The following is a 24,516-nucleotide window of genomic DNA, read 5'->3' as shown; positions in this document are numbered from 1 at the left end:
TCCTCTCCTGCTGATGTTCAGGTGTATATCAGTATGTAGTGTCTCTACTTTAAAGAGTCCTCTCCTGCTGATGTTCAGGTGTATATCAGTATGTAGTGTCTCTACTTTAAAGAGTCCTCTCCTGCTGATGTTCAGGTGTATATCAGTATGTAGTGTCTCTACTTTAAAGAGTCCTCTCCTGCTGATGTTCAGGTGTATATCAGTATGTAGTGTCTCTACTTTAAAGAGTCCTCTCCTGCTGATGTTCAGGTGTATATCAGTATGTAGTGTCTCTACTTTAAAGAGTCCTCTCCTGCTGATGTTCAGGTGTATATCAGTATGTAGTGTCTCTACTTTAAAGAGTCCTCTCCTGCTGATGTTCAGGTGTATATCAGTATGTAGTGTCTCTACTTTAAAGAGTCCTCTCCTGCTGATATTCAGGTGTATATCAGTATGTAATGTCTCTACTTTAAAGAGTCCTCTCCTGCTGATGTTCAGGTGTATATCAGTATGTAGTGTCTCTACTTTAAAGAGTCCTCTCCTGCTGATGTTCAGGTGTATATCAGTATGTAGTGTCTCTACTTTAAAGAGTCCTCTCCTGCTGATGTTCAGGTGTATATCAGTATGTAGTGTCTCTACTTTAAAGAGTCCTCTCCTGCTGATGTTCAGGTGTATATCAGTATGTAGTGTCTCTACTTTAAAGAGTCCTCTCCTGCTGATGTTCAGGTGTATATCAGTATGTAGTGTCTCTACTTTAAAGAGTCCTCTCCTGCTGATATTCAGGTGTATATCAGTATGTAGTGTCTCTACTTTAAAGAGTCCTCTCCTGCTGATGTTCAGGTGTATATCAGTATGTAGTGTCTCTACTTTAAAGAGTCCTCTCCTGCTGATGTTCAGGTGTATATCAGTATGTAGTGTCTCTACTTTAAAGAGTCCTCTCCTGCTGATATTCAGGTGTATATCAGTATGTAGTGTCTCTACTTTAAAGAGTCCTCTCCTGCTGATGTTCAGGTGTATATCAGTATGTAGTGTCTCTACTTTAAAGAGTCCTCTCCTGCTGATGTTCAGGTGTATATCAGTATGTAGTGTCTCTACTTTAAAGAGTCCTCTCCTGCTGATGTTCAGGTGTATATCAGTATGTAGTGTCTCTACTTTAAAGAGTCCTCTCCTGCTGATGTTCAGGTGTATATCAGTATGTAGTGTCTCTACTTTAAAGAGTCCTCTCCTGCTGATGTTCAGGTGTATATCAGTATGTAGTGTCTCTACTTTAAAGAGTCCTCTCCTGCTGATGTTCAGGTGTATATCAGTATGTAGTGTCTCTACTTTAAAGAGTCCTCTCCTGCTGATGTTCAGGTGTATATCAGTATGTAGTATCTCTACTTTAAAGAGTCCTCTCCTGCTGATGTTCAGGTGTATATCAGTATGTAGTGTCTCTACTTTAAAGAGTCCTCTCCTGCTGATATTCAGGTGTATATCAGTATGTAGTGTCTCTACTTTAAAGAGTCCTCTCCTGCTGATGTTCAGGTGTATATCAGTATGTAGTGTCTCTACTTTAAAGAGTCCTCTCCTGCTGATGTTCAGGTGTATATCAGTATGTAGTGTCTCTACTTTAAAGAGTCCTCTCCTGCTGATGTTCAGGTGTATATCAGTATGTAGTGTCTCTACTTTAAAGAGTCCTCTCCAGCTGATGTTCAGGTGTATATCAGCATGTAGTGTCTCTACTTTAACTATTGGTAGCATCTATCGGCAACCTTCTTCCCCTGCAGAGTCTTTTAACCACATAATTGACCATACCAACTCCATTTCCTGCGGAAATGAAATAATCTTGCTTGGTGATTTCAACAAAGATTGGTTGGATAAATCATCTGATAGAGAGAAAAGACTTTTCAGTAGTCTAAATGTTAAACAGCTAATTAATGAGCCAACTCGTATCACTCTTAGAACCCAATCTCTGCTTGACTGGATACTGGTGTCGCACCCTGACAGAATCTTAAAAGCTGGTGTCATGTCGGATTGCTTCAGCGATCATTCAATTGTTTATTGCGTACGGAAAATCTAATTAATTAAACTACCTCCACAACTTGATTTATTTATTAATGATGTTGTTGCCCTTAATTGAGACAGATTTCAACTAATACCTTTTGTACAAGATGCTTGGGATTTTCTGCATAAAGAGCTCACTGATGTCATGAACAAACATGCACCTGTGAGAACGGTTAAGGTCAAAGGTCAACATCTCCCTCTGAACTCATCAGTCTCTTTAGGGAAAGGGATAAAGCATGGTCGATATATCGTCATTCAAGAACTATAGCCGATTGGGAAGTATACAGGCATCTCCGAAATCTGAGTAAAACCAAAACCCGAAATGCTAAATCCAACTACTATAAAGAATCTCTCACATCGGACTTTAAGAATCCCAAGCCACTCTGGACTAACATTAAATCTATTTTAAACAAATCAGGTAAACATTCTATTAATAAAATAAGAACTGCTGATACAATAATTCATGACCCATTATCCATTGCCCAAATATTTAATCAACATTTCGCTAATGTATGTTCCACACTACTATCTGACTCCTATTTGACGACTGGTATTTCTAATAGTAACTCACACTGCAACAGTTCTTTTTCTTTTAAGAAGATTCTACCACAGGAAGTTCATAATGCTATCACAGAATTAAAAGTGGATGTTAGTGCAGGACTCGATGGTATAGAAAACAGGTTCATAAAATTGGCGTCCCATATTCTCATGTACCCACTTGCTGATTTGTTCAACCTGTCTTTGTCCACCTGTGAGTTGCCGACTATTTGGAAATGTGCACGCATCATTCCACTGCATAAAGGTGGTGATTTACTTGATACAAATAATTATAGACCAATCTCTATAATCTGCTCTATTTCCAAAGTTTTGGAGAAAATAATTTATAATCAACTGTCACATTATCTCAATACTTATAATATGTTATCTCCGGTTCAATCTGGTTTCAGGCCTAATCACTCCACAACAACTGCCCTACTTAAATTGACTAATGACTTGTACTCTGCTGCAGATGATGGTGAACTCACAGGTGCCATTTTTATTGACTTGACAAAAGCCTTCGATTTCGTTGATCGATATCTGCTCTTGGATAAACTTCACGGCATTGGCCTTTCTAATAATACAGTGTTATGGTTTAACTCGTACCTTCACAGTAGAAAGCAATGTGTGGTTGTTAATGGAAAACAGTCTGACCTGTTGATCCAACAAAAGGGTGTACCCCAAGGATCAACACTGGGCCCACTTCTGTTCTCTATTTACATAAATGATTTATCTTCTTGTCTCATTAATTGTTGTACTCACCTTTATGCTGATGACACTGTCATATATACATCCAAATCAGATTTTTCACAAATTCACATCTCTCTTCAATCGGATTTTAATATCTTACAGGACTGGCTATCACACAATAAACTACTGCTTAACAAAACAAAATCGTATACCATGGTCTTTGGTACCAGGCAGAAGCTCAAATCCAAACCTAATGTAGTAATAACATGTAAGGATGGCACTTCTCTGCATAAAGTTGATAGCTTTAAATATCTTGGTCTATGGCTCGACTCTGAACTTTCATTTAAACTACATATAAAGCATGTAATACAAAAAGTCAATTACGGAATCAGTGTTTTACACCGCTCTCGCAATTGTTTTACGCTCAGTGTCCGAAAGAGAATTGCTTCTCAACTTATTCTTCCGATTATGGACTATTGTGATGTTGTCTACCAAAATGCACATAAATCAGATCTTGCTCCACTCAACATAGCCTACAACAGACTATGCAGATTTGTTCTTGGTTGTCCTTTTCGTACACATCACTGCACAATGTATAACCAACTTAAATGGCCTTCTTTAAATGTAAGAAGACACGCATTGGCTTCAGCTGATATTTAAATGCATTTATCTTAACTATCCCCCTTATTTAAAGCAGTATTGTGTACCTTACTCACCAAATCATCAAGTTAGACATTCTGTTCAGAGTTATTTCTCTATCCCCTCTGCAAAAACATTGATTGGCAGAAGAGCGTTCATGTTTAAAGCCCCAATAGACTGGAATACTTTACCTGCTGCCATTAGATCTCTTGCTTCATTGGGTTTATTTAAACATGCATTGTTATCTCACTTTCAACTGGTTATTAACTGATATTGATGAAACTGATTTGCTCGACTGTCTCTCAAATTGTAATGATTGTGTGCATTGCTTGAATTGTACTTAACAGACTGTATGTGGTTGGTCTTGTGTGTCATGTTTTGCATTTTGTCTTTTTGTTTATGTATGTCTGTAAGTTGTTGCTCTTGTCGAGACCCCCTTGAAAACGAGATGGTGCATCTCAAGGGGTTAATCCCAATGGATAACATTTATATATATATATATATATATATATATATTAGGGCTGTCAAGTTAACGCGTTAATAACGCGTTAACGCAAAAAAAAATTAACGCCACTAATTATTTTAACGCGATTAACGCATGTGTATTTTTTGTCCTCGGCCGCCCCGTAGTTTCAGAGCGCATCGAGTTTAAAATACCATCTACAAGCTGATGCTGCTGACAGCCCCGCTCCTGCCGCCCGCTTGTGGCAGACCACACTTCCACGCTCACCGGCAGGCACCGACTGGCCATCGGGAGGACCGGGAGGGTGTGTGTGTGTGTGTGTGTGTGTGTGTGTGTGTGTGTGTGTGTGTGTGTGTGTGTGTGTGTGTGTGTGTGTGTGTGTGTGTGTGTGTGTGTGTGTGTGTGTGTGTGTGTGTGTGTGTGTGTGTGTGTGTGTGTGTGTGTGTGTGTGTGTGTGTGTGTGTGTGTGTGTGTGTGTGTGTGTGTGTGTGTGTGTGTGGCCCGAGCGAGCGAGAGAGAGACCTTACGTGCATTACCGTACCGCAGTGTGAACGCGGCTATTGTTGTTGTTAGCATCTGGTGCTAGCTAGCTGCGCTAACGGATATAAGGAGCTGTTTAAATGAAAACAGAGGAGCGCCCTATCCACACAACTGCGCCGAGCACTTGACTTGATGCAGGAAGCAGACAGCGGGACATTGGAGGAGAAGTCAGCACACTCATGATTGCAGCAACATGATTGCAGCGTCCAGGCAGCTCCCGTTCGAGCATATGCCTTGAGTTGCACATAGCTCCATCGAACACACACACACACGCGCACACACCCACACCCACACACACACACACACACACACACACACACACACACACACACACACACACACACACACACACAAACACACACACACACACACACACACACACACACACACACACCATTTGTATTGTATGAGAGAGGTTCCAGGTTGAATTGAGGCGAATATTTGTAATGTTCAGAGGTTGTTGTGTTTAATATTCATGAGAATATTTGTCATTGTTCAAATGATAATAAACATTAGCATAAAGCATATTTGTCCACTCATATGTTGATAAGAGTATTAAAAACTTGAAAAATATTCCTCTAAGGTACATTTAGAACAGATAAAAAATGTGCGATTAATCACGATTAACTATGGACAATCATGCGATTAATCGCGATTAAATATTTTAATCGACTGACAGCCCTAATATATATATAAATATGTTTGCACCACTTTTCACATTAATAAAAACACTTCTGATTGCATTTTCTTTATTTAAAAAAACTTTTTAATACACAAAAAAGTACAAATGGTGACATTTAAAAAATTCACATTGGTACCCAAACTAAGAGAAATTATCTGCAACACAACAAAAATTCCCCTTTTTGTAAAATTGTCAAACATATGCGAAAAATAAGCTTTATTTAGTGAAAATAATGGTTTTCAAAAATACAGAACATTGGAGTAAGATGACGACAAAATCTTCTGAAAAATATCAAATAATTACAAATAAATTCACAAATAACGGCTTTTAAAATTGAGAAAATTGGAATCAATTGACATCTCCTAAAATTAGAAATAAGGTCTAAAAATTTGCTTTTTTCTTTAGTTTGTCACACGGTCGGTTGTTATTGTCAATATTAATATAATAATGATTTATTTTTTTATAGTCACACTAGATTTCGCCCATTTTCTTGTTGCCCCAGCTGGTCGACACCTCTTTTAGCAGAAACAAAGGCTACATTAATGTATTAAATCGATGTTAATCCATGCGTGTGAATGTGGAATTAACGGACGTGACGTTGTGCGATTGAGTTGCCAGGCAACAGCTTCGGTTCATGCTAATTTACAAACTCTTCAACTTCAACCGTAGTTATATTTAAAAACATGTTAGAAGGCCTCACGAAATACTTTAATGCAAATTTAAATGTAAATGTGAAGGAATGTGTGTAAAACAAAATACATCTGTCATAAACGAAACCGGAAACTGACGTAAGCAAGATCCTCAGCTCGATGATTGGATGGTTTAGCCGCAATGCATGCTGGGATTTGGTGTTTATGTGATGTGAAATCTGAAAATGTTTTTTAAAAATAAAATAATACTTTATTCCGAGTGTGCTTGCTTTTCTCTTTGAAAGTCATTGTACTGTCTATCTCCCGACAGTATGGGTGGAATCAAGATGGACGGAAACAACTCCTAGTTTTGATGATTTAATCAAATCTAAATAGGTTGTTAACCTTAGAAGAGAAAGGACAACAACAATACAACAATTAGGATCACACATATCCCACACACATTAAATCACATTCAGTACAATAATCACACTTACTAGTGGCCTCTACTGATTCCTCAATCTCAATGACATTCATTTATATCCCCCTCTATTTATAACACATCAATAAACCCCGCGAATCTCCATCCAGATTTAAAGTCACACTCACATAAACTGAACCCCATTCATTTAACCCTCATACACCCAACACAAAACCATGAGTTTACAGCACAGTCATCATATAACGGCATTGTAATACACGGTTCGGCTGCATTAAGTATTACAGATCTGCCGTAGTTCTCTATTTATAGAGCCCTGATGAGAAGACTTCTAGACAAACATGAGGAACTGCCGCAAAAACTGAAAACGTGACGTGGATCATAAATATATAAGCAATTAAACAACATCTTACATTTCTTTTCACACAATGCGTCTCCTTGCAGTATCAACACTAATTCGGCTGACTTTTATATTTGATCCAATTGGTAGATAGGCTGTATTTCCACCATAAAGGTGCACAGCTGATAGAAAGGGACACCTGGTGGTTAAAGCACGTTATTGAATTGTATTATTTTATAAACAGAGAGACAGAGAGACGGAGGTGAAGCTGCTTCAGCAGGAGGTGGAGGCCGTCAATGGCTCTGCTGACAAAGCAGTGGAGGACAGTGAGAAGACGTTCACTGAGCTGATCCGTCTCATGGAGAAGAGAAGCTCTGATGTGAAGCGGCAGCTCAGATCCCAGCAGGAGAGAGAAGTGAGTGGAGTCAGAGAGCTCCAGGAGAAGCTGGAGCAGGAGATCTCTGAGCTGAAGAGGAGAGACGCTGAGCTGGAGCTGCTGTTTCACACAGAGGACCACAACCAGTTTCTGCTCAGCTACCCCTCCTCCTCACTGCCAGCCCCCCTCAGTGAAGCTACACACTCCTCCAGCACCAACATCCGTCCTCTGAGCTACTTTGAGGACGTGACGGCGGCCCTGTCAGCAGTCAGAGACAAACTACAGGACGTCCTGAGAGAGGAGTGGACACACGTCTCACCGACTGAAGTGGATGTTTTACGGCCAGCAGCAGAGCCCACCTCCAGAGCTGGGTTCTTCAGATACTCACAGGAAGTCACTCTGGATCCATGTTACTGGGAGGTGGAGCGGAGAGGGGGAGAAGTTCATGTAGCAGTCTCATACAAGAATATCAGCAGAGCAGGGACTGAAAGTTTATTTGGATACAATGACAAATCCTGGGCGTTAATTTACGAGCAAAACAGTTATACATTTTGTTACAAGAGAATCAACACACCCGTCTCAGGTCCTCGGTCCTCCAGAGTAGGAGTGTACCTGGATCACAGAGCAGGTATTCTGTCCTTCTACAGCAGGGGTGTCAAACTCAATCTCATCACGGGCTACATCAGCATTATGGTTGAACTCAAAGGGCCGGTTGTAATTTTAAGACTATATAAAAATACATATACAAATATTTAATATAAAATAATGTTTTATATTACATGATTGCCTCTGCATTGGATTATTATCGAATAGGGTAATAACTTCATAATTAACTACGTCTGAAAGCAGAAGTCTAGGGCAAATAATTGCAAGTCTCTTCAGTGAGAATGTCACAAAATGATTTAAAAAGAAAAGCCAAATTCTGGAAAAACAAAAAGTGAAATTTCGGAGGAAAAAAAAGTACATTTTGAAAAAAAAATAACATTTAAAAGAAAATCTACTTCTGAGAAAAAGACAAATTCTAAGAAAAACGGCATATTTTGAATTAAAAAAGTCAAATTCTGAGAAAGAAAATCTAATTTGAGATGCATTGTGGGACATGTAGTTTATGGGCAATGTGCTTCTGTAAATCATCATGTAACCTTATAATAAACATATTATATTCTTTGCAAGCTCTTATGGGGCCACATAAAATGAAGTTGCGGGCCGGATTTGGCCCCCGGGCCTTGAGTTTGACACCCCTGTTCTACAGCATCTCTGAAACCATGACTCTCCTCCACAGAGTCCAGACCACGTTCACTCAGCCGCTGCATGCTGGAGTTTGGGTTTGTGATAATGGAAACACAGCTGAGTTTTGTAAACTGAAAGAGCCTGAAGTCATTTGAGGAACTCTTGTACTTCTTAAACTCATTGCGTCCATCATTGTTGCTGAGAGCTGGTTGTTCATGTCTTCACTGCACAGAGATCAGCTGTCAATCAAACATTATGGGATGTGCTTTAACGTCTTCTCGTGAGTTGTTCTGTAGATGTTGGAGTTTCTTTAGGCGGCGCTCCTTCCTGTTTCTGTGTAGCCATGGAGGCTGTCACTGCTCAGGAGCATTTCTGTTCACCTCAACTCATATTTCTCTGCATGGAAATGTAAACTTTGCTCCAAATATTTGTTGAATATCGTTATTGGTTTATTTGTATGTTGTTGTTTCTCTTGTAAAGCATGAGAGAGAGAAAGCACCAGAGCTTCTTTCATTGTAGATATTTGATTCTAAAGGTCTTTTATTCGTGTCTAAGTCTCAATGTGTTGAATGCATAAAGCAAAGTTTGAAGAAGGAAATGAAACACATAAAAATGAAAAGCTAACAGGTTGAGTTTGTAATAAATTGTATTTCTATTTTCAAGATGTGAGATGAATCTTTCCTTAAACAGTGCATTTCTCCGTGTGATTCATCAGTAATCACCGTTTTCACACACACATGTAAATATATCTAATATGTATATATGTTAATTTTAATTCATTTCTTATTTTATAGTTATTTTATCATTTTTAATTGTTATCTTTGATTTTATTAATCGGCGTGAATCTGTGCTGTCCTGTTTTTCATTCTTCTTACCCTGTTGCTGTTAAACTACTGAATTTCGGGGATTAATAAAGGTCCATCTTGTCTATTTTATCTTAATTTATTTTAATTTTGGAAAATGCAACAACTCAATTTCCCAGACTTTTATTTTGAAAACCTTCACCGGAAGTACCTTATCCAACCAAACCTGCCTTGACGCAGTTGGGTCTGATTCTCCTGAAGCAGAAACGCCCTGCCTCCTCTCTCCTCTCCTCCAACATCCATCCATCCCGGGCTCTCCTCTGCTCCTCTATCCGCCGAGCAGACACTCCGAGGCGGCCGGAAAACCAACCGAACCTCGGTGGAGGAGAGAGAAAATAAAATGTCCTTTTGAACACCTTGAGAGAATAAAAAGACCCAGAGGAGACATGGAGCCTTTTTCCTTCCTCCGCCTCCTCTTCCTCGTTTCCTTGAGCTGCTTCTCCACTGCTGCTGACAGGAGAATCGGTGAGTGGATTAAAGGAGAATTATGTTTCATAATTAGCTGCGTGTTTGCTCGTGTTTCTATCCCCTTCCTCAAAGCCAACCCGAGAGACCATTTCTGTTTCTGCTCTGTGTCAATATGTGTAGATTCACCTGGAAAAACAAACACGGTGATTCTGGGATTTCCGCTGGAATAAACTGTGCAAATAAACCAGAAATAAACCAGAAATAAATCAGGAATATCAGCGAAATAAGAAATAAGGAATATTAGGGAAATAAACCAGGAGCAGGATGTAAGGGGCTTCTGCGTGCAAAGGAGACCCTGTCAACATGTGAAGTGCAGGAAGAGGCTGATACAGGAAAATGTGGATTTATTATATCAGAAAAAAAACAATACAATAATAATTAATAATATCTTAGTAAAGATTAAAATATTTGATGCAGACAAATGTAGGTAATACAATGCAGAAAATGTGTATACAATTATGTTTTAGGCCTATAAATACGATATTAATTAAAAATAACATTTATTTATTTGAAGATTTTCATTAAATAATTGAAATAATAAATTAGGAATACAACTATATACACATTAATAAAATACATCGTATTTATGTTTTAGTATTAAGAATGACAAATAACGTTTACACTGTACCAGAATATATTAAAAAAATAAAAATAGATACATGTATAAATAATGTTATAGGTAAAATAAAAAAGAATAATATAATAAGTTAATTCATTAATTACAAAATGACAGTACCAGAACATATACAATACAGTGTATAGAAAATAATCATAAATGTCCAAATTAAATGTACATAAAATATAGAAGTACTTTAATAAGTAATACATACAATAACTACGTGAACATGTATATAAATAAATCAATAAATAGTAGAAAAAAATACAAATTATTGGGAGTAAGTTTATTAAAACATTAGGAACAGTACCAACTGTGAAATAAAATACAAATAATTGCAGTTGTGTACACAAGCTTGTAAACAACAACAGGAAAGAATGTGATGAGTGATGACATTAATGCAAAGCAATGAAAAATGATCTCCACACGCATGCACGCACGCACGCACGCACACACACACACACACACACACACACACACACACACACACACACACACACACACACACACACACACACACACACACACACACACACACACACACACACACACACACACACACACACACACTCCAATATCCAGTTCTATGCTCAGAACAGAAGCAGCTATTGATCGGAAAAGTAAAGTGTGTTAGTGTGTGTTTCTGCCTGAGTATAAATTGTTGTGATACGTGATTAAATGATACAGGCATCTTAGTGTGGTGTTGTTGTTGTTGTTGTTGTTGTTGTTGTTGTTGTTGTTGTTGAGTTGCATCATAGTTTGGGCATCTGTGGTCAATAACAGGTTTATTTTGAAACTTCTGATCAGAACCGAAACCAGTCAGACTTTATTTTGAAAGCAGCAGAACACACTTGTTTAGTGGCTGTCTCTTCACACGAGTGCTCAAGTCCTCTACTGTGGACACACCGTGACATTTAAATTACAACAAGTCTAAATGGCAAGATGTTTTTTTTAACCCTGAATCGGCACGACATCACCAAAAACAGGAAAGAAAACCTTTTTCTTGGTTCCCTGACTGGAAAACATGCTGCTCCAAAAACAAGTAATAATGAAAACACGGTGTTCTCGCTTGTAATAAGTCGAACAGATCTGCAGTAGAACAAGTGAACATTTGCTTGGTAAGATTTCCTGAAATAAGGTGTGAAATATAAATAAATAACATCTTGTAATTATCTGGGAACATTTATTTTGAACTGTATTTCAATCAAGAGAGACTTCATTTTGTTTAAAGAACATTTATTGACGCATGCCATATGATAAATATTAAGTCTTTGGCGGTTAGACCCCGATCCGTAAATGGTATATCTAAAGGGGGAAATGCAGCCGTGAGCACATAGGGACCCCCCCCCCCCGGGGTCTAGACACTGGTGCTGAAGATCTGGGTTTGATGAGGGGATGGGATGAGCACTGGGTGTGATGAAGGAGGTGGATGGGGAGGAGGCGCGCGGCAGCATGAACACCTGAATCACAGCTGACTGCAGGGGAACCATTTTAAAGTTTGGCTGCAGCTCGCTGATTGGCTGCTGGAGATGGAAGTGAATGAAATAGGTTAAAGAGACGCCCGTGATGATAAGCAGCTGCGGGCTGAATGTACCAGTCTTCCTGAAAGAGCTTCATTTGACCAGGATCAGGAGATGTTGTGTTAGGAAGTAAGCCAGTAATGCTCGATAGCGTTCTGCTTTCTGATGATTCATTAGTCCGTGTGTTTCCAATAGAAATGTAAACTCATCTGAGATACAACTTGAAAACATATGTTTTTAAGAATCTTTGACTTCACAAGATGTCTAAAAGCAAGACCTTATATCTCACGGCATCGCCACTTCTTAAAGGTGGGGTAGGTACGTTTGAGAAACCGGCTCGAGATCGCTAGAATTAGAAAATACACAACCAGAGAACATCTGCCACTTCCTCTCAGAGCCCCTCCTCCAACACACACGAACGCGCACATGACCAATGAGGGCACGAGATAAGTGTGTGCCCCGATGGAAGGCTGACAGGCAGGTAGGCCATCCAATCCGTTGTACTTTTTACAGTATTACGGCTTCTACAGATGACATTTTTGTATGGATTTGTTGTCAAAGCACTTCAGATATTCATTGCTATCGGGATGTTAAGAGCATTCCATGGAATATAACAAAAAGTGTATCTCGAGCCGGTTTCTGAAACTTACCTACCCCACCTTTAAGTTATCAGGTCTTATATCGAGTGTAAAGACATATTCTGAATAGATATTAGATATCCTCGTCAAGATTTACAGTTTTTGTTTTTAAGGGTTATTACTTTAACTTTGTACGTGTTTTTATGGCTGCTTGTACTGTGTGCAACGTTTTCCATGAGAACACATGACTTTCATTAGGGGGGGTGTGGGTTGTATTCAAATGTACTGCATCTGGTATTCTCGGGGCAACGTAGTAATATCTTTCTTTTTTCAACTCAGAAATTAGGTTGGATTTTGTGTAGATGAGGTCTATTGATCGTACGTTTTCAAAAAGTAGCGTACAACTTGTAGTAATAAGTAGGAATAGAGTTGCTTTAAAAAGGTGAAACGTAGATGTGGTGATTAGTTATACTATTATGCTTTAAAAAGATCAAACCAGGAGGACAACATGTGATAGAAATGAACAAGATGTCAAAGTCACAGGTGTCTCTTGTGTTCCTGTCAGCTCACACTGATTTGTGTTTATTGCACCTTTCACTCTCAGGGACAGATTGCTCTCCTGGGATCTGACTCACTGATTGGTCAGGTCTCTGAATCATTAACCCGAGCCACCGCTGTGTGACCGTAGCCATGGAAACAGTCATTAACATTTGACACCTGCTGTTTGGTGGGAACTGAGGTGACATGGATATGAAAAAAACATATTTGAAGTATACAAATATAGAAATGAAAATGCAGAACATTTGTGAACAATTGTAATTAAAAAAAATATACAAAATGAATAAAAAAGCAACAGAATATTAAAATAAACATTTTAATAAGTTAAAATAATAAAACAACTGGGAAAAATATGCAAATCAATCAAAAACCTCCCTTTGCATCGACTGTTCTGGATCAATGTTTTTTGAGTGCAGAACGTGTCTGTGTTTTGATTGATATCTCCTCCTGTATGAGCTTATTCTGCAGGGTTTACTGTTCTTCACTGTGTATCAGTATGTAGTGTCTCTACTTTAAAGAGTCCTCTCCTGCTGATGTTCAGGTGTATATCAGTATGTAGTGTCTCTACTTTAAAGAGTCCTCTCCTGCTGATGTTCAGGTGTATATCAGTATGTAGTGTCTCTACTTTAAAAAGTCCTCTCCTGCTGATGTGCAGGTGTATATCAGTATGTAGTGTCTCTACTTTAAAGAGTCCTCTCCTGCTGATGTGCAGGTGTATATCAGTATGTAGTGTCTCTACTTTAAAGAGTCCTCTCCTGCTGATGTTCAGGTGGATATCAGTATGTAGTGTCTCTACTTTAAAGAGTCCTCTCCTGCTGATGTTCAGGTGTATATCAGTATGTAGTGTCTCTACTTTAAAGAGTCCTCTCCTGCTGATGTTCAGGTGTATATCAGTATGTAGTGTCAGGATATGATGTTAATGAAGCTACACTAAAAGCCTTATCTTTAACACAAGTTAAATTACATACAAACACCAATAATATTCACCCAATTAACACTCACAACATGTAATTAAAAAACCCCGCAGAACTACAAGAGATGTATTGTAGCTCAATGCAACTGTATCTTGGATTGTCAACACATGCCGTGGTCGACTCGCTAAACTCAGAAACATAATGAAGGCGGGCAGCGTTTGATTTGAGAGCGACAGTAAAAGCAAGCGCTGCAAACAAAGACCACCAGATGTACGGATCAATGCTGTGGTTTTGAACAATCGGTGTAGAAAGGAACACGAGAGGAGGTTGTTTTTGTCGCTGGTGGAGACGAAGAGAGATTACCCCCACGTACACCTTTTAATTGAGAAATGGATTTCCAACAGTCTCTGCAAATAGAAATGATCAAACGCCGACTTTGCCTCCAAATCCTTCCGTTGAATTGTCAGGTGGCGTCGTTGTTGTCGTGACGAACTAATTGGATTGCTGTCCTGTTTCAACAAACTAAGGGACGTTCACTTCACACACACATTCAATTAGGAAAGACCCTTTCTGATCAGCCATGGGCAAAACCTGAAAGTGAGTCAGCCTTCGGAAGGATCAAAATAACCCTACAAAAGAAAGGGAAGGCTTTTTTCCTTCAGTCTGCAACCCCGACCGGTTATCAACTTTCCAGAGATGTCAACAAAACCGAGATAACATTGTGTGGTGGAGAAGGTCAGAGCCGAATGGGGAAATAAATAATGAAAGTAATTTGTTTTTAACGAGACAGAAGGCCATTGTGCTGACAATATTTAAGATTTAGAGAGCGGGGGAGGCCAAGAGACAAACAACAACGATAAATATCTATATAACACTATAACACTTGATTGATTGTTTGCTGAGCTCCCAAATTGTAATCTACCAAACAAAGCTAAGTAATCAAACCTAAGAGCAGTATTTACGCTAGTTAGTTATTCATTTATTTGACATGGATGCTCATTCAACAACACACACATGTAGCCTACTGTACAATCCTAATTTAACTAATATCTTAGCTAGACTCAAGCTTTTTAATGTATTTTAACAGAACAATAAACTGTATTTTGAATTTCTACAGACTATAACAGGATAACAGAATGGCTGAATGGACATTTGCAATTACAAACTCTTCATGGAAGTATACTAAAGGGTTTTAAGGTCAATGAAATCATTTAACTTTATATGTCAAGGTGACCAAGTCGGGAACATTAACTAATCTAAATTATTTGACTTTAACTATATATTTATTTGTTGTTCCTTCCTTTTCTTTTCCCTTCACTATACTGTATCTGTAAAGCGTCTTTGAGCACCTGTAAAAGTGCTAACAAATTAAATCTATTATTATTATTTATTATTATTAAATATCTATATAACACTATAACACTTGATTGACTGTTTGCCTACCTCCCAAATTGTAATCCTCCAAACAAAGCTCAGTAATCAAACCTAAGAGCAGTATTTACGCTGGTTAGTCATTCATTTATTGGACATGGATGCTCATTCAACAACACACACATGTAGCCTACTATAAAATCCTAATTGAGCTAATAGCTTAATAGTTACATGAAGTAAATTATCTCAATTACACACATAATATACAAAAAAAAACACAGTTATACCAGCTATCAATGCCAGTGTATCAGTATTGACAGTTGTGGCATTTTATTATCCATTACTAAACAAAAAAACACAAAACAAAATAAGAATGAAAGAAACGTCAGCATTAAAGTTAGCATGCCTGGCTAAGTAGCTTAGCTACAGTTAAGTATTAGTTTTATCTGTTATTTCCAATGCCATTGACTGGATTATAGTTTTAAAATCAACCATGTTATTCTTTAGGAGGACTTTGCAGGTCAGATTGGAAATGTTTTTTGTTTGAATCAGATGCTCAATGTCGTAGCAGAGCCTGGATGCTATATCGGAGTTTAAGCTAACGTTGACTGCTCTGTGGTTGTCTTTGTCGGATTTGGAAAAAGTTACGCTTATTCGCCTACATTTCTCCTTAAAGGTGAGACATATTACTTGATATAAAAGCGTTTCAGCATCAATTAAGAGTAATAACACTTTAGGAATATATCACAGAGCTACGTTTAGCTAGCTAGCTACTGTTGATGAATTAGCCTTTTGATTCGACCACTTTGAATCCACTTTAGCACTCACAAGAGATTACTTTAAGGCTTGTTGATAAGGAAACTGTTTGTTAAATATATAAACAAGGTTATATCTCATGTAGAGATTACAAAGATTTAAGGCTTTTTCTGAGAGATTTTTAGATATTTGGTGCAAAAACGTTCAGCATTTTGATGGACTGTTTTGACTAATTAAGTAATGGTATTTGATAGTAACAGTTCAACTTAATCGATATAACTATACAACACATGATGTAAAAATGCCAGTGTTAGCAAAAATGCACATTTCACATTACACATTACACATTACACATGTAAGTGCACTTTTTACAAGCTTTTTAATATATTTTAACAGAAAATAAACTGTATTTTGAATTTCGACAGACCATAACAGGATTACAGAATGACCCATTCTTTATTTTTCGAGTCAAATCTCCTCATGAATGTCCACTAAAAGTTGTTAAGGTCAATTCAATCATTTAACTTTATATGTCAAGGTGAGCACGTCCGGAACATTTGGCCTTTCCCTTTGAACAGGTGTGTGATGCAAACTGACAGATGGCATCCTGGGAAATGTAGTTCCCTTTATTGTCGGCGCAGCTTGTAATGTTTCTGCCAGGAGGCATTAAAGCTGCTCTCTGCTCACAGGGGGAAGCTGATTGAAATTCCTAAAGTTCCTCCTGCTTCACCGGCTCTCTGTTGCTCCCCAGCGCAAACACTGCAACCTATTTCACACGCTGCTGCCGAAAGGAAGGAGGGTTTTACAACTCAGGGTGGCAGCAGAAGTCCAGAAGTAGCACTCAGAGTCATCTTCCATATCCTCCACTTTCTACTGTCTGGAGAAGAACTGTTATCTGGAAGTGAAATGGGAAAAAGAAAGTCGTCACACCTTTTTATTTTTGAATTAAATCCTCTTAATAGTCATTTCTTGATCATTTTGGATCATAGTGAAGTTTCTTTAAAGTGGACCTATCATGCTACTTTTAGGCAATAGCATAGGTCTCATATATATAGAAATATATAAAAAACATGTCTATGAAGTGTTTTGCTCAAAATACCAAACAGATCACCCATTCTAGCCACGCCTCATATCTCTCTATTTCACTTCCTGTTTCAAAAGTGCTGATTTGGGTATAAAGATTTTAAAAAACTAAAATTGATACATAATAAAAAGGAGGGGTCTGAGCTCATGCGGGACCCGGCAGCTACCGTCTAAACTAAATGCTGCCGTGATGAAACGCCATATCATTGATTATCAAGGATCTGAAACAGTCTGGAGCTCAAAGGCTTTCTCTCTTGCCGGTTACACCACAAGGTGAGTTCCTTTTTACTTCCTGCTTCTTCACACACATGCTCTCCAGTACAGGTTAGCTCTGAGTGTTAGCGATGCTAATGTAAACACCGACCATATTACGTCCAAAACAGTCGGGCATTGTTTCTGATAGCAACTTTCTGATTGGGCCGTGGGTCCACATTTCAGATGTTACGTCATATCGGACGCAAATCTGGATCAGCTCCGTTGTAGCTCCTTTTTTAGAGATTTGGGTACGGAGGAAAAGAGAGAGGGTTTTATTTTCTGACGCTGTGTGAGTTCCCCGACACACCGGGGACACATGTTGTTGTATAAAAGACATCACATAGTGCATTTTGCATGATATGACGTAATTTCGGATGGTGGACCCACAGAGAGTTGCTATCAGAAACAATGCCTGACGTGTTTTGGACATAATCTCGTCTTTGTTTACATTAGCATCGCTAACACTCAGAGCTAACCTGTACTGGAGAGCATGTGTTTAAAAAGCAGGAAATAAAAAAAGGAACTCACCTTATGATAAACCCGCAAGAGAAAAAGCACACACACATATATGCCTTTAAAATAGCATGATAGGTGATCTTTAAAGAATTTAACATTTCTATTTTGTGCTAAAATAATAGCATTATAGACAGTGAAACAATTACACATTTTATTTTATTAATAGATGCATACAAAAGTATTGCTGCTTTAAAAATACATAATAAATACATAATAAAATAAATAAAATAAAATAAAATAAATGCTATGATTCCCTTTTAGTTGTAAGCCTCTGTGTATTGTTCATGGCGTTTATATTGTTGATTGCATTCTGGGTAAAAAATACAAGAGGTCTTGGAGATGCTTGAAAGCATATTCAGATCTGAAAGGTGAGAATTGCTGCTGTTTATTTTCTTTTAACAGGAGTCCGAGTTTGTGTTTTGGGAGTTTTCTGCAAACATATTAAGCTTTTCTTTTCTGTTTTCAGTTGATTGGCAATTTAGCCTTTGTTGGCACAACATAATATCAAATACAAACATTTAAAATAACTTAATATCTATCTAGTGATCCAGGAACATCAAGTGAATGCCTCAGTCTTAATATTGTGCAATTCCAGTGTCCTTGTCACTGTCTGATCCCTCCGTGTCACCATGGTTACAGCATCCCATCATAATGCTGGTTTCAGCCGGAGCTTGCCGGAGCATTTCCCTCGCGCTCGTGTGTGTGTGTGTGTGTGTGTGTGTGTGTGTGTGTGTGTGTGTGTGTGTGTGTGTGTGTGTGTGTGTGTGTGTGTGTGTGTGTGTATCAGAGTAGTAGTAGAATATTGACAAACATAAAAGGACGGTGGAAGAAATTGTATGAGTTTTATCAGAGGAGACTCATCTCTACTGTAAGTGAATATATGTTTATTGACAAGAGGATGACAGGATGTGAATATTGTTTGATGAGTTGCTATTAGATATATATTTTTTAGGGGTAGGGTAATGTTGTGAAGCGAGCGGCCCATGGTGGAGGTGGGGTTATGGTATGGGCAGGCGTATGTTATGGACGACGAACACAGGCCACTCGATTCACAACATTACCCTAACCCTACCCCTAACCCTACCCCTAACCCTCACACCAGATACTGACTGGTTTTCGGACCCCCCCAGACCCCCCCAATAAAGCAAAACTGCACGTTTCAGAGTGGCCTTTTATTGTGGCCAGCCTAAGGCACACCTGTGCAATAATCATGCTGTCTAATCAGCATCTTGATATGCCACGCCTGTGAGGTGGGATGAATTATCTCGGCAAAGGAGAAGTGCTCACTATCACACATTCTTTCAGATTTGTGAACAATATTTGAGAGAAATGGTTATTTTGTGTATCTAGAAAATGTTTTAGATCTTTGAGTTCATCTCATGAAAAATGGGAGCAAAAACAAAAGTGTTGCGTTTATATTTGTGTTCAGTGTAGTAGTCCAAGGCCATGATCAGACACAGTGCATATTGAATATTATATTACACCTGGATAAAGCCTTATTAAATAGATACAAAGACCCATTTGCAGTCCCCTAAATTCATCCAATAGGAAATAGGAAAATACCAAATCAAGTCCGGCACTTTCTGTTTTGAGTTTAGTTTTTTTTTTTTAAACCTAGAGGCATGCAAGGCGCTCGTGCACACAACGTCAAATGCTTACCAACAATTAGGAGCAACAAGCTTCACTCTCTTGGAAAACAAACTCAAAAAGCCGCCCGAGCTGCTAAAAACTGCTCAGTCTGATCAGAGTTTTAGTATCTCTAGGCTAGAAGATGTCTTAGTTATTTTAAAAGCTATATAATGGATTGTAGTAGGAGATTAAGATCCATGTGTAACACTCAAACTAACCTCGGAGTCCTTTATCTGCTGCCACAATCAAACGGCATCAGCTTTTTAGCACCTGAGCTTTTGTATCGTGTTGCAGCTGCTGGAAAGAACATGTCATGGCTTTCACCTCTATAGTCTATATATATACTATATATATATAGCAACTTGGATGGTGGTGGGGGCCACGTAATGTATGTACTGGCCACCAGGGGGCCACAGATTCACTTGGAACACACACACACACACAAATTGCATGTACAGTATGTAATTGTCTAACTTGAACCTAGCTAAGACACTCTGCTGTTCCTCAGCGCCGCCCCCCCTCCCTCCCGCTGACATTATGAATGTAAGGCGTATAGTGATCATAGATAACACGGCAGTCGCCAAATTCAGATGATAAAAACAACTTTGAAGCTTGTAAAGACATAATTACGAGCGGTGACTTGACGTCACAGCAGGCATAACAGCAGCCGGGGTTTCTTGTGAGGGTTGCCCCGGGAAACAAACACAATACACACAAACGCGTCACAGATTATTTTGTGGAATTTGGCTGCCAAACGAAATCATGTACGCAGCTCGCGACGTAACGAGGAGACTAGTGGACGGTATCAGTACTACAAGTAAAACATAAAATAATATATATATTTTTTTTATTAATTACGTTGTTTATAAATTAATCTGAGGGCCGCAAAAAGAGGAGGTGGGGGCCGCCATTCGCCCATCCCTGGTCTATATGCTATACATACCTGTAAAAAGGTCAAACAACCGTCTCCATTCTCTAAAGCTACAGGCGCAGAAACGTCCTGTGTAGAAATGTTAGTGTGAAGAAGTGCTGCCAGATCTCCTGTAAGTGGAACAGGATAACATATTGCTGGCTCCTCACATGTAAAGCTTCCCTCTGAACCCAGTGTAAACTCTGGGTAAATGCGAGCTTTAATGGACTTTCTAACGGACGTTTTCCTGCCGATTGCTTGGTTTTAATATGTCCCGTTTTCAAGATGTTTCTCAAATGTCACCGAGATATTATGGAGATGAAATGAATCTGGTTTGTTGTTGTGTCATGTAAAAACAGTCAACAAAAAGTCCTCACTACTTTTGGATAGTCGACAGAAAGCGGACGATTGCTTTGCGTTTACTAAAAGTCAACTTTAACACACCTGGATTCGTTTACTGCTGCAATGCTAACTCTCGGTCTAACTCTCGACTGTATTTGTATTAAGATGGGAATTGGCTGTAATTGTTTGAAATGGCGACGCGTCAACCTGCTAACACGTTGTTGGTTTCCTGTTTCTCTGCAACAGGTTGCCTGTTTGAGAACGAGCTGTGTTCACCGTATGAAGTCTGCGTCAATGGTAAGATGTCACACACACACACACACACACACACACACACACACACACACACACACACACACACACACACACACACACACACACACACACACACACACACACACACACACACACACACACACACACAGAAAATGATGCAGTGTATCAGGTGAGAAAGACACTTCTAATAACGGTAATACATAGTGACCAGTTATTTTCCAAACCACGTACTGCATAGCTAAGTTTCTCCAGATCGCATACCAGCATCTGAACCACAGTTTTAAGGCTGATCTGTGATACAAGTGTCTAAATTAAAACATGCAGAGCGATTGCGGAATCAGTTTAAAATCAGCAAAAATGTACATTCATAGCCTATTTTAGAATCTCTCTCTCTCTCTCTCTCTCTCTCTCTCTCTCTCTCTCTCTCTCAATTCAATTCAATTCAAAGGGGCTTTATTGGCATGAAAGTTAAATTAAACAATGTTGCCAAAGCATCACAATACAGAATAATTAACAACATTAACATACATTACAATTACATTCTCTCTCTCTCTCTCTCTCTCTCTCTCTCTCTCTCTCTCTCTCTCTCTCTCTCTCTCTTCCCTTGTGTCTTCTGCTGAGAATCAACCCAGAATAAAAAATGTGAAAAAGTCCATCACAGAAACGGATCTTTAAATACTGGAAACACGTGTATCTTCCTCTCCGTGATACATGGGGGGTTTCTACTCTGTTCCATTGGTGTGCGGTGCAGAACAGACTTCACTCATCATCATCTGTGCAGGAACAGACAGAGAGCAGCCGGATGGTAACGAGTATTATAATCTCATTTAGCATGTCTGTCAGCTGCAGCAGGTGGCTTCTGACCTGCTTCCTGACGCGTGTGTGTGTGTGCGTGTGTGTGTTATAGGCTGAGTGTGTTTGTCCTGCATTCATTAGCCGGGTCGTTTCCTGTGTGCACGGTGTCCTTTTGAAATGTAATCTGATGCCGACAGTAGGAAACAAAGTCTGTGAGAGAATGGTGTCGTCAGCTGTGGGGCTTATGTTGTATCCGTCTGTGTTGCGACGCCTTCAGGTGACCTTGTTTTGCTTTGATTGAGTACAAACAAAAGCGTCAACAGCTTTTGTTTGGATGGTTGCTCAGCTGCTGCGAGTTTCTCTGAGCTCTGCTGCTCACACTTCGTCTGCTGTCAAATTGAATATAAATACGAGGAAGTGAAAACAGTCAGGACAAAATGAACCTTTTTCAGTTGATTTATTATTTAACCGTAATATTATTCCTTAAAACTAACGTAATGCATTTTTGTGAAAGCTGTTGAAATAATACATTTAATTAAAGCAATTTGTTCAGGGTTATTTTTCTCAGTGAACAAAGAGGACATTTATGGACAGCAAAGTATAGATAGAGACCAGAACACATGCACATAGTATTTTAAATAATTACATTTCAAACAATTATATTTATAAAATAAACTAAGTATAACAGCTAGTAGTTATAAAAATATTGGCTAGGAACATATTGCACATAATAGTTTTTGCATAGTGTGTGTGTGTGTGTGTGTGTGGTCTAGCATTACCATCCTTGTGGGGACCTACATCTGTTTACACAGTTACGTGTGGGGACTCGCCCCCCTTATGGGGACTCGCCCCCCTTATGGGGACATCATTAATTTTAGGGTGAAGTCTTGGTTAGGGTTAGGGTTAGGCATGTGTTGGTTCTGGTTAAGGTTAGGATAAGTCTCCAGGAAATGCATGTAAGTCAATGTAATGTCCCCTGAAGTGATGTATACATGGTGTGTGTGTCCGTGTGTTCAAACGGGGGTATAGGCAGTGGGTAAAAAGGTTAATAACACCATGCAAACCCTTTTATTTTGCTACAACAGAAGCTCAACAAAACTTGAAAGATTTCAAGTATAAAAACATTTGATTTCTTGCCGAGGTAAAGAGAAGCTCTTGTTTCCTCTCAGGATTGAGATGTGTTTCTGCAGGAAGATGTCCTCAGCGGAACAATACCATCGCTGCTCATTGTTTTATTTCTGCAGCGAGACAATAGGACAGGGCTATTCAATTACACATTCAGTTGGGCCAGATTTTATAACTACAAAATTCAGCTGGGCCAGACATTCAGCGGCCTGTAAAAAGCGGGTAATGACACATTTTAAACCAACACATATTACTGCGATGAAAAACATGCCATTTTTATTCATTGTTCATCTAACAAAGGTACATCAAAAAGTGCATAAAAACACAACAAATTAGCATTAATTTAACAGAATCTGAAAAAAAGTGCACAGTTGTAGCATGACATTTGTTTGCTTTAGAAGTCAAATATTCAGGTTTTTTGTTTTAACCAGGCACATCACAAAGTGCATTTAACTGAATACAATAATAGCAGTCTTAATAAATGTCCTCACATACAAAATAAAATTGGATACATATGACACATGCACATCAAAAAGTGCATTAACAAACAGTTAAAGAGCTCCAATGTAACAAAAAGAGGTAATACTATAATGTTTTCACTTTTCAAGTAATAACAAAAAAATCATACGTTTTGGTCACAATTGACCCAGACACATTACAAAGTTCATTTAAATGAATACAAAAATAACTGTAAAACCCTGCACAAACCCATAACAAGGGATGAGGGTAAATAACATGAATACTACACTACACGTCTACTATAGTAAACTAGGTGCTTACTATCACCTCATTTGTGATTTGTCATCGCTGACTTTTTTTGTGTTGAACAAGAGCAGTGATTTTGGCTCATAGGATGTCAATGCAATCTTAAGACATTGGTGAAGAGTGCTGTCAGTCAGGGAGCAGCGAGTGCTACTTTTTATTGAGTTCATGTGTGAAAAGCTTGATTCACATGTGTATGTTGATCCAAACATACTGAGCACACAGATCGCTACTTTCTGAACGTTAGGGAACTGCTGTTTTTTGACATCACTCCAAAACTTCGCTGGCCCGTTAGTGCGCTGCTCTGGTGCCATGGTTACGGATGAATGCATGTCAATAAATTCCAGTGTAAATTTCCCCTCGTCGATGCAGGGGACCACTTCCTTTGTTCTGGTTGATACGTCCCCCTCTATTGCAACAGTGAAGGGGTCTCTGACAAAGCCCATCAACTCTGTGGGCAGAGCAAGTCCATCCAATCAACCGGCAAAGTTCTCTTTCAACCTCGCAATGAAATCTGTCATCACATCCGTGATTTGTGCCGGGGATGTGATGTATTTGGGGAGCGTCGGAAAATGCAGTATCCAACCCGTAC

General features: G+C 38.9%; 3 protein-coding genes and 1 long non-coding RNA gene across 4 annotated transcripts in view; 2 read left to right on the top strand and 2 right to left on the bottom strand.

Annotated features, from left to right (window-relative positions):
* The window catches only part of LOC117462642 (WD repeat-containing protein 37-like), a 53,513-nt gene extending 50,457 nt beyond the window's left edge, over nt 1–3,056 (bottom strand). The window contains exon 1 of the mRNA XM_034104908.2: nt 3,048–3,056. Coding sequence (XP_033960799.1) covers nt 3,048–3,056 — 9 coding nt within the window. The remainder of the gene's footprint in view (nt 1–3,047) is intronic.
* A 406-nt stretch (nt 3,057–3,462) lies between these two features.
* Nucleotides 3,463–8,722, top strand: LOC117462641 (uncharacterized). The gene is made up of 3 exons (XM_034104907.1): nt 3,463–3,507; nt 7,226–7,985; nt 8,640–8,722. The coding sequence occupies exons 1-3, from the start codon at nt 3,463–3,465 to the stop codon at nt 8,720–8,722; spliced, it is 888 nt and encodes a 295-aa protein (XP_033960798.1).
* Nucleotides 8,723–9,621: 899 nt separating this feature from the next.
* The window catches only part of LOC117462104 (receptor-type tyrosine-protein phosphatase N2-like), a 305,455-nt gene continuing 290,560 nt past the window's right edge, over nt 9,622–24,516 (top strand). Inside the window, exons 1-2 of the mRNA XM_034104169.2 lie at nt 9,622–9,915; nt 21,213–21,263. Of these exons, the coding sequence (XP_033960060.1) occupies nt 9,837–9,915; nt 21,213–21,263 (130 nt within the window). The 5' untranslated portion in view covers nt 9,622–9,836. The remainder of the gene's footprint in view (nt 9,916–21,212; nt 21,264–24,516) is intronic.
* On the bottom strand, nt 16,583–19,997 carry LOC117462106 (uncharacterized). Its single transcript, XR_004553800.1, has 2 exons — nt 19,745–19,997; nt 16,583–17,126 (listed from the first exon to the last, which is right to left on the bottom strand). It is a non-coding gene; the product is annotated as an uncharacterized lncRNA (long non-coding RNA).

This window comes from Pseudochaenichthys georgianus, chromosome 17, assembly GCF_902827115.2.
Source record: "Pseudochaenichthys georgianus chromosome 17, fPseGeo1.2, whole genome shotgun sequence".
Taxonomy (NCBI): Eukaryota; Metazoa; Chordata; class Actinopteri; order Perciformes; family Channichthyidae; genus Pseudochaenichthys; species Pseudochaenichthys georgianus.
This window is presented reverse-complemented; position numbering and strand designations above follow the sequence as displayed.